This window comes from Schistocerca americana, chromosome 2, assembly GCF_021461395.2.
Source record: "Schistocerca americana isolate TAMUIC-IGC-003095 chromosome 2, iqSchAmer2.1, whole genome shotgun sequence".
NCBI classification, from domain to species: Eukaryota; Metazoa; Arthropoda; class Insecta; order Orthoptera; family Acrididae; genus Schistocerca; species Schistocerca americana.
The window spans coordinates 968,003,104-968,016,286 of record NC_060120.1 but is presented as its reverse complement, the minus strand read 5'-3'; the positions used below and the strand labels follow the sequence as shown (position 1 = coordinate 968,016,286).

The 13,183-nt window shown below is 37.1% G+C and overlaps 1 protein-coding gene across 1 annotated transcript in view; it reads right to left on the bottom strand.

The window, feature by feature from the left end:
• Positions 1-13,183, bottom strand: part of LOC124596226 (probable ATP-dependent RNA helicase DDX46) — a 172,767-nt gene that overhangs the window by 29,673 nt on the left and 129,911 nt on the right. The window contains exons 13-14 of the mRNA XM_047135284.1: positions 3,924-4,043; positions 3,447-3,835 (exon numbers count right to left, since the gene is read on the bottom strand). Coding sequence (XP_046991240.1) covers positions 3,447-3,835; positions 3,924-4,043 — 509 coding nt within the window. The remainder of the gene's footprint in view (positions 1-3,446; positions 3,836-3,923; positions 4,044-13,183) is intronic.

Genomic DNA, 13,183 nt, shown 5'->3' with positions numbered 1-13,183 from the left:
TGCATATCTCGGCTTTTTCAGGCGAGCTTGTTGTGTCCATATTATTATCAGTTATTAGGCTTCCTTTTTCCTATCTGAACTTTATTTGAGCATTTTGTATCTACTCAGAAGACAATGTTAGTCATCCAGAGATTCTTACATTCAATTAAAACAGAATTGTTTAAAATAATAATTATAAATATTAATACAAATTATATTCTGCAATAACACCTGAATTTCTACTCGGACTGTGTTGGCAATGTAATAGACTTGTTATAGCCATGTTTGCTGTTAATGTGTGAATTTCAAGATATTGGAAAGTATAATGAAAAGAGTTATGGGCATTATGGATGTGGCAGCAAAGTTCATAATAAAAAAGTGGAGTCCTAAGACAAGTATTTCAGTCTTTCATAGCAACAAGCCCAGACCTCAGTCTTTTAAGTACTTTCATGGAATTTAGGTGCCTGCAGACACTGATGCCACAACAAGATAAGTTGAAATGATCTCTTTTTTACTGTTTTCTACTGCCACTGCTGTTATAATATTGACATCATTGCAATAAATGTCATAATACAGAACAATAATACACAACAATAATAATTCCTCTACACTATTCACTGTTAATTATTGCTCAATAGTAGTCATGGGGGTTAGATGCAGATGTGATGTTGGCTGTTTATCACAGTGGTGAAAGTTCCTTGGGGTGGTGGTGCCCAACAGCGAAAAACAGTGTAAGAAAAAGACAACTTCATTGTAAGGGGCTCCAATAATGAACTAAAATGACAAACAACTTATACTGTACAAAAAATGAACTCTGATTAAACTGAACAAAGTACTCTTCATTGTATAAACACTGATTACAGATTATTTAGCCATGAACTGTTATCAACTTTGACGAGCATATATCACAGACCAGCTCAATTTCAACTGCAGTTTTTGGTTCACAACCTAGTTACAATACAAAGAACAAATTTTGTTTTGTTCAAGTTGATAAGAAGTAAATAATAAAGAAGTGGGGTATTGAAACAAAAAGTGGCAAGTAAATACATGAATACATTACTTCCACACTACTGAATTTTGAAATAATTTTTTCGGCCTTCAAGCGTAGGTTAAGGAAATTATTGCAGACTTAAGTAATGAGGGGAGAACAACTGTTCTCGTAAAAATTCTTGGAGAAGACTCGTAACTCATGTGGCATGACACCTAGCATTAGAGTGCAAAAAAAAAATTTTGAAATATTTTCTATAACCAGTTCAAAAGCAGATAATAATGATTGAACATTTCTTACAAAAAAGCTATCTAGGCTTGAATAGCAATTGATATTAAGTTCTATGCAAGTCAAATGTTCTGCTGCACAGCAACCTTGTTCCCAGTGCACTAATAAACTTTGAAAGCAATTGCTCAACACAGATGTTTAAAGAACCTAGTCCAATTCAGACAGGGTGTCACAATTATAATCTAGAGTATGTGAAGAGTGCCAACATTGTAAAAGCAAGGCAACACTCATTAACTCATTACCACACAGCGAGCAGAGCCACAACAAGGAGCAGTGTGACAGCACCCAGAATGTCATTATGCAAACTCTACAATACAGAGTATCAACATGCAACATCTGAGCTACACTGCTCCAAGGCATTCTAGTACTGTTGAGAAATGCACAAGCAGGGAAAACTGTCTGTAAGTCAGACACCACAGTGCAAACAGAATCACTGACACTCCAGTGAAATAAGTGCAAATGGCCACATAATCTGCTACACTGACATAATGTCTGGCTTTAAATACCCCGTTTCAGACATCTCATCCTCAGTGTCTGGTCATTCCATCTGCATCAACTATCCTGATAAAATGACACTCTCACTAGTTCAGTTTAACTCTGCTGGTGAACCATGTGGTGGTGCTTGCTGCCTTCTGAAGAATTCAACAATGATACTGCTACCTGCAGGCAGTGGTTGGACTTCACTGCTCCTCACTTCCATTACTCATCGGTCACATCTGTGACTGATACAAGTGACTGATACAAGATGCAGACCTACTAGGCCTTCCTCTGATGAAGGCCCAAACCAACTGACTGCAAGCTGCCATCAACTGCTCACTGTGTGGGCACCTGAGTGCCACCTTCCTTGCTCTGTGCCATGTGTGCTGATAGAGCCCTGGGCTTCCACCTAAGTGAGCATCTTCGAGAGCACTGAGACCCACTGTATCACAGAGGTGCATCCTAGGTCCGCCTTGCTAGTCCCTGCTGCTACACCCTGCACGGCCTTAGTGCCAGACAGTGTGCCCGACTTGCTGCAATCTAAATGAGCTGTCAGAGTACTGTGTCTAGCATTCCTCACCAACAACTGAGCAAGAAGCCTAGCCCATTTCCACTGCATCCAAGAAGTCATTATTCATTGTATCAATCACATTAATAAAATGTTACTACTTCACTGATGCCTTTGGGCATAAGACTGGAACTCTCACCAGCTCATGGAGGTTGGTCTCCAATACTTGTGACATCACCACCTTATCTGTTCAACACAGACGCCCACTGACCCTGACCTGAAGGGTGAACGTTACAGTTCACAGGAGGATGATGATTTAACTACTGAATGCCCACATTGCGTATAAGATGCTATGATAGCAGTAGCTGTGTTTTTTATGTGAAATCGTAAGTGCATGTAGGTCAGTCAATAGTAACATCTTTTACAGTCAATAAGTAGTCATGTACCTCTCCTGTTCTCAGCACCAATAGTTTTGTAAACACAGAATAAAAATGGCTTTAAAAGCTGTGAAATGTAGAAACTTCCATCCACAAAGAAAGCTGCCTAATCTGTGGCCAACGATCTACAATATGAAGATATCTGCATCATGCTCAGCATTCTACTTACAGCCTAACATGATGTCACAGAATACAACAGTATGACTTTGAAGTCAAATCAGTTGCATCACGCTATGGATAAAGCCAATTTGCATACTGCAATTAACTTTTAACATTTTATGCTGTAGGATACTGGCCTAGGAAGATTTGCAGCTATCAATCAGTTTCAACTGTGGAGAAATCTGAAGCACGAACCATATTCTGCTTATTTTATTCCACCTTTGCAATACAAAAATTTCAATAATAAATATTGCAGGTGTATGCTGTACAATTAATATCTACAGTCAAAGTTTGGTAATCACATCAATATTTGACTTAGCAGTGTGGCAAAACATGTTTCCTGCTAATTTAGATCAAAACTTAATCTTTTTTATTTGATCCAAGTTCGGTGTTGCACAATATAGCAATTTTGTGAACTGGGTCCATTTCCTGTACTAAGGTCAAAATTAATCTCCAGTAAGCAAATTTTATACAACCTGCTCTAAGTGCGAAAATGCCCACCTTTATGTTATAAAATGTAAATACAATAGAATTTTGATTTACTGCCTACAATTTAAGACAAATCTTTTCAGTAAATGTCAAATACTGTATGTTGAATTAATCAACTTGCCTGCCTGTTCGTCCACAACGATGTACGTAATCTTCATAATGATTTGGACAATCATAATTAACAACAAGAATGAGATGTTTGACATCAAGTCCTCTGGCAGCCACTGACGTTGCTACAAGCAGTTTGACTTTTCCTGCTTTGAAATCCACAATAGTTGAGTCTCGATCAAACTGGTCAATTCCACCATGCAATGACATACAGTTGTATGATGCCTTCATCAGATCTTTTAATAAAGCATCAGCATTTTCTTGCTTATCAACAAAAACAATGACACTGCCCTGTCCTTGGTAATGCCCAAGTAATTCCAACAGTTTGAGGAATTTTTGTTCTTCATCCAAAATCACCACATGCTGTTCAACATCACGACACACTATACTGCGGCCACCAACCTGAAACAAATAGCAAAACTTAAATACTCAACAAAACTGCCAACACATTTCTGAAAATGGGCTACAAAGATCTCTCAGTCTTACATACCTGAACTTCAACAGGTTTTGTGAGTATTCTTCGTGCCAATGCTTCCATTTGTCGAGGAAAAGTAGCACTGAACATAACTGTTTGTCTATCTGGTCGAATATTTTCAATTATTCTCATCACCTGGAAATGTGATCAACAATAAAAGTTTTTTTTAATGCAACATGCAGACTAGTTTTCCACACATCTACAAAAAGAGGTTACCATGTGGATCTTTATGCCATGCTGACTAGGGAAATAACTAATGAAAGAAATGAACCTGTGCAACAAAATACTGGGAAGTTAAAAAAATTTAAAAAAATGGGTGATGCAGAAGATTAACAGAGAATTAACAAGTGAACAGAAATGGAGCATAGTTAGACAACAGCAGATAGCAACACCAATTCAGAAATGTAAAAATAAATTTGTATTAGTAAATACAATTATGAAATGCAAAAGATAAAACAGTCATTCATGGCATAAACAGGACAGCATCTATGCTACTTGGAAGATGTGTAAGTAAAAAATTTTTCTGTACATGAGACCACACAATAGCGGAAAATGATATTTCAAAATGGTCACCACAAAATGAAACAAATTATTCAGGTTAGTTTGAGTTATGGTGTAATCCTTAACATAAATCATCCAACAAAAGCAAGAGTGGTTGCCTTTACTCTAGGATCAGTATAGCATGCTAAACTGCTGTAAAAATATCAGCAAAAAGAATTTTTCGTGTGCTACTGATGCAGCCATGAAGCTGGAATGCTGGCTTCATCACTAATAATCAGAAAGAAAAGACTGGGACAAGCAATGAAAACACTCTGACTTCCCTCCACCTAGCAAAGCAAAGGTACATTATTACCCTGGGAAGTGTTACAATTGTGCCAGCATAATTCTAACAGAATTCTGAAGACAAGATAAAACTTAGCAATATACTGGGAATCTAACAGAAGGTGTTTTACCACACGAAATGACTCATAGTCCTAGAGAAGGCTTTCGAACACTGAAAGTGATGTGTGTTACGCATGAATCAGCCAGCTCATCAAACCAAGTTGTGCATCAGAAAATAACAGATATCACTTATTATGTATATCACTATGAATTATTAAACACTGATTATTACTAAACTTTGTATAGCCTTTTGTAATGATAATAGTTTATGACAGAACGAATTTCAGTTTAATATCTAAAGTAACTTTTGATACATTCAAAATCTTTCCTTGATAAATAACTTCATGACATTCTAATTTGTTGTGTGTAAATGTCAGTGAAGAACTAAATACTTGATCATTAAATAAGCAAGTAAACAGAATTTTAACTGAGCAAGCTAAAATTTACATAATAGTATTAGTTTCAGACAGCTACCAGTATTTTATCTGTTGAATGACATTATTTTCATTTGTTCTATTTTCTGAGACAATGACGTGGTGAATGCAGTATGTATCCGGAGTATGGATCATTGAAATTGTTAGTAACTAAGTGTGAATGATTGTGGGGACCAGATCATGTATCCTTCATGTGAGCCACGTACATGGGGGAACATGATATTTGTAAATTAGCCAGTTTTTGGTACCCCAGAAATATACTATTTCCTCCCGTCCATCAGGTCAGTATAAAGATAGGTTAATTTGATTTCTTAAAATTTTTTTCAAATGTATTAGTTTGTATTTATTTTGTAATCTGATTTTAGAACTGGGATGGTTGGTTGGTTTTGGGGCAGGGGATCAAACAGTGAGGTCATGGGTTCCATCGGATTAGCAAAGGATGGGGAAGAAAATCAGCCATGCCCTTTCAAAGGAATCATCCCGGCATTTGCCTGAAGCGATTTAGGGAATTCACGGAAAATCTAAATTAGGATGGCCATAAGTGGTTTCAAACTGTTGTCCTCCCAAACGTGTGTCCAGTGTGCTAACCACTGTCCCACCTCGTTCAGTAACTGGGATTGGCTGAAAGATGGAAAGTACCAGGTTATGTAAACTGAAACAGGATGGTGGTTGGCTACTGTGTTATTTGGTCAATCAAGAGGATTTTCAAGCATGAGTTTTGAGCAGGCCGTGGTCAGCTGTTGTGGTTTAAGGTTGTGTACCCAGAGCACTAATCATCTTTTTGGAGATTGAGTAATAATTGTTTTATGAAGAACTGAATTAATCTGTAAATGTTTATGATCAGTCATGGATGATGTCTACAGAAATACCATTAACTTGTGAAAACTCAATGTGATAATACAGAACAGATATTTGATGCATGAATTTTTCTTCATTTAATAACTACAGCTAGAACTTCACATGTATGAGTGTAAGACATCTTTTCTATGTGCCCTGTTAACATATGTAGTGCCATTAGTTTCTTACACCTTTTCTCAACTGAGGAACATTATACAGGATGTCACAGGAGCACTGGTCAATATTCAGGAATACAATAGGAACGATCATTTGAAGCAGAAAAGTCTAGTAAACATGGACTCTACTAAAGCGCATAACTTATGAGCTATGAGCACATGTTCATCACTGCTACTGTGAAACTCTTCTATTTAAGAAGTTCTATTAGCTTTTAAGGTATGCATTTTACTGCCTATGTTTAATGTTTTTTTTTTTTTGCTTTCAATGATTGTTCCTGCCATATCCCTGAATAATGACTAGTCCTACAGACACACCTTGTACATCGCTTCAGGGCACTCTGTCACCAGTTTGAGTACTTTTGATGTTCGCAGAAAGATGAAAGATGTTGCGCTGCAGCAAAGAAGAGTGGCTGGAGGAGATGGGGAAAGCTTTTTGGGAGGTGGGATGGGGGGTTGGGGGTGCTGGACTGCAATATTATCAAGCCCTACAGATTGAAGTTTAAGCAGCGAAGCTGATGAAAGATTTTTCTCTTTCTTTTTCAACTTTTTTTTCAGCTTGATGGAGTTCTGCATTTCTTGCTAGTTCATCCCAATACTTTCCACTCAATATACCTACTACATCTAACTTGCTAATAATCTTTCATACTTGGATCTTTGACAACCTCTGGAATATTGATATCTAACATACAGCAAATCACTAATTGCCTTTCCACAAATCTTCATTGCTCATCTTAGTTGTGTTAATTCTTACATCAAATTTTTATTTAGTAATCTATCCAAGTCATTCTACTGTCTTCAGGTGCACTTGGGAACTTGGTATTGGTATCTGCTCCCCCTGAAATTGTGGAAAAGGGAAAAAAAGATTTGTGCCATCCAGGCAGAATCACAAATGGCATATTTTGAATTAAATAGGCTGAAAGAGGCAAAAGACAATTGGAGTTGAGAAAAGACGACAAGTAATAGCAAAAGGAGAAAACCTAAGAAATCACATTTCAAATTCTGGTTAGCAATCAGTTTAACTTGTTACCTGAAATAGGTGAAGTGCTTCAACCAGTGTTTGAGCTTAATACATACAGTACAGTAGACTTGTAGCAACGACTTTAAGGCTAGTTCGGTAGAAAAGTCATGTAGAAAGAAGTCCTGCTTCTAGGGAGCATTCACAGGAGAGGAATAGGCTAACTGCTGCAGGAAAAGCTAGGCATAGAATACCAGGTAACAAGTGTCACGAAATCTAGCCAAGCCTTGCCAGGTGAAAGAGAACATAGGGACCTTGTGTAGAGATTTTGATGGCAAGGATAAGCAACCTATTGCTGGAGAACCAGGAAAAAGCTTGACTAGCAACTTAGACTATAGCATTAAAGGTGACCTGGAGAAAATTGAAGCAGGAACAGCACGCACTAATGTGGGTTTGTTGAAGTTTTGCAGTGACATGATCAGCCCTGGGTTAACACAGCTGTGAGCTGTGTGAACAAAGAGCTGAGCAAGTTATTTTTGGCTGGAAAAAAGTCTCATATCTGTGCCATGTCCGTTGCTGCAACTGGTAAATGAGGATACACTAATCATGACCTGCACCTAAATAGGAGGGCGAAGGAAAGATTAGTTGAACACCTTGCAGAGTGTGTGAGAGAAGCCACAAGCACACAAGACAAACCCCTGTGATTACTTGTATCAAAGGGACACATCTTTTAGGTTAGAGTCTTGTTAGAGATTGGGAGTATTGAAAGAAATTTGAGAAGTTTAACACCATAATCTGTGCAACAGTTTCCAGAAATGTGAAATTAATTTGTTTCATCAGAACATTAGAGGGTTGTAAAAAAAGATAGATGAGCTTACTTTATAGTTAGAAGCTGTGAAAAATTCTGAAGGGATAGATGTTCTGTGCCTCTTTGAATGCCATGTAGCCACAGGGATGGAGAAATTAAATACCAGCAATTACAGAGTTCAATAATTTTTGTGGAGAGTTACATGGAAAAAGGAGGAGCAGCAACATAAGTGAAAGTTGAACACAAATTCAAAAATATCGAAATAAATAGTTTTCATGTTTACCAGAACCTAGAAGCAGGTACTTGTGAGCTGTTACTGCAGAACACTTCTCTGATAAATGTAACAGTCTACAGATTGTCTCTAGGAAACTTTCAGCTACTTATAAGAAACCTAGATGCATTACTGAGCAGCCTGTCAGACAAGATGAAAAAGTTGGTAGTTTTTTGAGATTTCAATGTAGATATCTTAAAAGATACGGACAGGATAAATGAACTAGAATTATTATTTGTGTGTTTCGATCTAATTTCAATAGTCACTTTTCCAACTCCTCTGCAGTAAAACAGTACGACACTGATTGACAACATTTTTAAAGACAGTGCTCAGGCTGCAACAATTAGTGTGTGTCTAATTGCTAATGGACTATCTGATCACCAAGCACAATTGATAGAAACGAACAGCATGGTGCATTACAACCTGGAGGCAGTTCCTATAAAGCAGATAGGCTTACAATGAGAACAAGAGACAATGTTTTAAGAGTAAGCAAAAAGAGGTGGTATGGGATGAAGTAGATGTAGCAAGAGATGCTAATGTCACATTCATTTTATTCCATAGTCAATTTGTAACATTATTTGAAAGTTCCTTTTCTTAAAAATTACCCAAAAGATCCAATAAAAAAACAAGTCAGCAATGAATAACCCAGGGAATTAAAACCTCATGTAAGAGGAAGAGGAAAATTCATGTAAAGGCCAGAGTAAGTCAAGATCTGATGTTACTAGCATACTACAAAAAATACTGCAGTATTTTAAGGAAAGTCATTACAATGTCCAGTAGTATGCATGTCCTGAGAGAAATAAATCACTCATATAATAAAACTATACGGGATGTTGTCCAATGTGAGATAAGACAGCCAGTCAGTGTAAAAGATCCAATAATAATTACAGTAAATGACAATGTAGAGACTGATAATGCACAAGCTGCAAGTACTTTTTAACAACCATTTTCTAAATGCAGCAGCAAATACAAGATTAAATGGTTCAGTTGAAGAGGCAAGAGAATATATTAAAAATGTCATTCCACAAAACTTAAGCAACAAGAAAAGTACCACCAACATCCTTCATTGAAATTAGTACAATCACAAGAATTCTACAAAACAAAAGCTCTTGTAGGGTTGATGGGATTTCAAACAGAATTCTGAAAAGTTTTTGCACCTTAATAAGTAATGTCCTTGGTGAAAATGCAATGCATCACTGACACAGGGAATTTTTCCAGAAAGGTTAAAATATGCAATTATTAAACCACTTTGTAAGAAAGGTGACAAGCCATCATTTCCATAAAACTTGAGTTTTTGTATGAAAGTATCATGATCTACACAATTGAAAGCTATAGAGAGATCACAAAAAATGCCAACTTGTGATATATTATTATTTAAGGCTAGTAGTATTTGATGTGTGAATGTATAAATAGATTCTCAATTGAGCAACCTTTCTGGAACCCAAATTGTGATATGCGAAGTAAAGACAATTATCATCCAGTTTCCTTACTGACATCTTTCTCCAAAATATTCAAAACAGTAATGTACTCAAAAGTAGTCACATATTTAAGTGGAAACAATTTACTTAGCATATCACAGTTTAAATTCTAGAAACGTTGCTCAACTAAGAATCTATTTATACATTCACACATCAAGTACTACTAGCCTTAAATAATAATATATCACCAGTTGGCATTTTTTGTGATCTCTCCGTAGCCTTCAGTTGTGTGGATCATGATACTTTCTTAGAAAAACTCAAGTTTTATGGAAATGATGGCTTTTCACACAGCTGGTTTGAGTCATACTTGACAAGTGGAATGCAAAAGGTTGTGCTGAATAATTCAATGTCAGAAAGACAGAAAATTTTAGTGACTGGGGTAAAGTAACAAAGGGACTCCCACAGAGTTCATGTTTGGATCCACTCCTATTCCTTATATACTTAAATCACCTTCCACTTAACATTCAACAAGTAAAATTGGAACTTTATGCAGAAAACAAATAGATTCATACCAACAATTGGTGTAGCACATGAGCAGGAATCAGTAAGTTGAGTACAATGCTCCAAATTTTTAGATGTACATATTGATGAAAACTTGGAATGGAAGAAGTGTGATACTGAGCCTCTCAAACTATTAAGTTTAGTTATTTTTGCTCTTTGTACAACTGCCAATTTTGGAAACAAATGTATCAGCCTCTTGACAAATTTTGTGTATTTCCACTAAGTAATGTTGTATGGAATAATTTTTTGGGATAACTCATTACTTAGAAAGAAAGTATTGACTGCACAAAAGCGAGCAGCAAGAATAATTTGTGGTGTTCATCCATGGACATCATGTAGGTATCTCTTCAAGGAGCTAGGCATTTTAACTGCACCATCATAATACATATTTTCACTAATGAAATTCGTCAAAAACAATCAATGACAATTTGAGAGGAACAGTGATGTACATACCTGCAACACTAGAGGGGAAAAATGACTTATTACAAATTGTTAACGCTGCCAGTGGCTCACAGTTCAATATGCAGCAATAAAAATTTCTGATTATTTGCCAAATAACATAAAATGTCTGTTGACAGGTACCAAAGCAAGTTTAAAATGTAATTTAAAATCATTTCTCCTGCACAACCCCTTCTATTCCATTGATGAATTTCTACTTAAAAACTGGTATCCAGCTTTTAAAAAATTGTTTTCATTAGTAGTTGCGTGAGTAGGGATAAAATGATAATGTTTTTATTAATATTAACACTAATCATATACACATATCTTGTAAACTAACTCATTCCATATCATTTCAATAAAAGAAATGTTCAAATGATCTATGGAACATGTAACTAACTAACTATATGGTCACATTTTGAAATTTTCCTTCAAGTCATTCAACCCTGTATTACATTTCTTAAAACAAAGTTTTCTTTCTTGATATTACACTTTTATAATAACCACTTGAGATTTGTAGATCCCTCAACTACCTCTCTATGTTCACTCCATTCCTCTGGGATGAAAGCAATCTTATTTCTGTCTTACACACACCACACTCTCTTTCTCTTAGCAAATGTGGCCCTTTCCTGCAGAGTAGAGCATGAAATCATATGCTTGTCATGCATCACAGACATGGAAACCAGTAGTTTGATTGTGTGTGTGGCAAATCAGAACAGTGTACTGGAATTGAGCTCGAAAACATATCTGGGCCTTTTACAGGTAAAGCACAACCAACTGTAATCTCCAAGCACACCTCACAGAGTGACTCCATCCTTCCAATATCTATTGAGGCTTTCCTGAGGTTCAGTGTGCAGTTGTACTTCTGGTGGAATGCATGCTCTGCATTGAATTAAATAATTTCTCCCTCACTGGTTTCTTCTTCTATTGTCAATAGAAAAAAAAAATCAGTCTTCAAAACAAATTTATCTAATGAGAACAATCTCCAATTATGACAGTCGTATTACTGCAATGGAGAACTTCTTCTATGGTTGAATGACAGACATTTGTTTTCATAACATACATCATGAAGAGAAAAATGTGCAAAAAACGTGAACAGATGTCATGTAAAGAAAAATTAATACATGTGTATAGTTAAAAAAATTATTCTAACTTTTTTCTGGCCTGCAAATATAAACTTCGTGAATTTTTCAATAGTCTTTTTATTGCTTGGACTTAGAGCCACATTAAATTTCTTGAAATGAGTCATTTTCTTGAATGGGGTTGTTCTTTCTTTTATTTTACACAAACACAACTGAATAAATGAGTGGGTGTGCCATGAGCAGCAGCAGTTTGTGTTTGTAAATGAGATTTTAGTTAGTTTTTGTTCTCATGTGCTTCTGAAAGAAGTGAATTTTGTCTGTGTATTTTACTGGGTTGCCTAGAATGGTACACTACCTCACTATTAAGTTTTGTGTAAATGTTAGTACATTTGTATTGCATAAGCTTACTTTGTAGTTTAGTATTAATCAGAAGTAGCATAGCAGAAATACTTAGATTGCATTCAAAGACTGCCTGGATTAGTGTTATATTCCTTGTGGTATAGATGAACACTGATTGAAGCTGGATGGGGACTGCGCCCGTTGTAAATAGACATGGGTGGGGGATTGGGGGGAGGGGGGGGGGGGGGGAATTGGCCATTGTCCATAAGCAGCCACGGTCAACAGGCTTCAGGATGCTGCTATGGGCTGCAGTGGCATTAGGGCACCTTGAGACAAATTCTTTGGCACCTCTGGTACCTAGGAGCTTCGTCTTGGGTCCCTGATGTTGCAGCATTTTCCAATTCGCTCATCCTGGCCGATTAACACTCATCTGATGGTGAATGGAGAACACTGGCAGGGCATGAATCTCTGGGCGGAAGAAGAAAATATGTAAATAGGTATGGCTACATGGCTACTCCCTTACACCTTAAAAATAGGTCTGTGGTATTGTCCACTGCTGAAAGTACATCTGAGGCAGCACAAGGCACCATGTCCGTTGGGTCTGGGGTCAAACAAACACAGAGGGGGTTCTCACCGGGAGTTCCAAAGTTAGGCAGATGACGGAGCTCCTTAAGGAAATAACGAGCAAGTTGGGAAGGAAGGCCACTGTCCATGGTGTGGAGACTACCAGTAATGATGGAGCATACGGGGTGCACCCAGCTACAAATCATGATTCATGTCAGCACAAACAATGCCTACAGCCTGGGTTCAGAGGGCATCCTTGGTTCCTAAAGGCAGCTAGCAGCTTATGTTGAAGGCAGTCAGCTTCACACATGGGGAGGAAGCACAGCTAGTGTTTTACTAAATTGTTCCTAGAACTGAGTGCGGTTTTCTGGTGCAGAGCTGACTGGAAGGCTTAAACCAGGAACTCTGATGATTCTGTGACAATCTTGAAAGTACATTTCCCAACCTCTGCTATAGGGTCGAGAATTGTTAAACCCCCTTTAATAGGCCAGAAAAGCACTATAAGCAGGA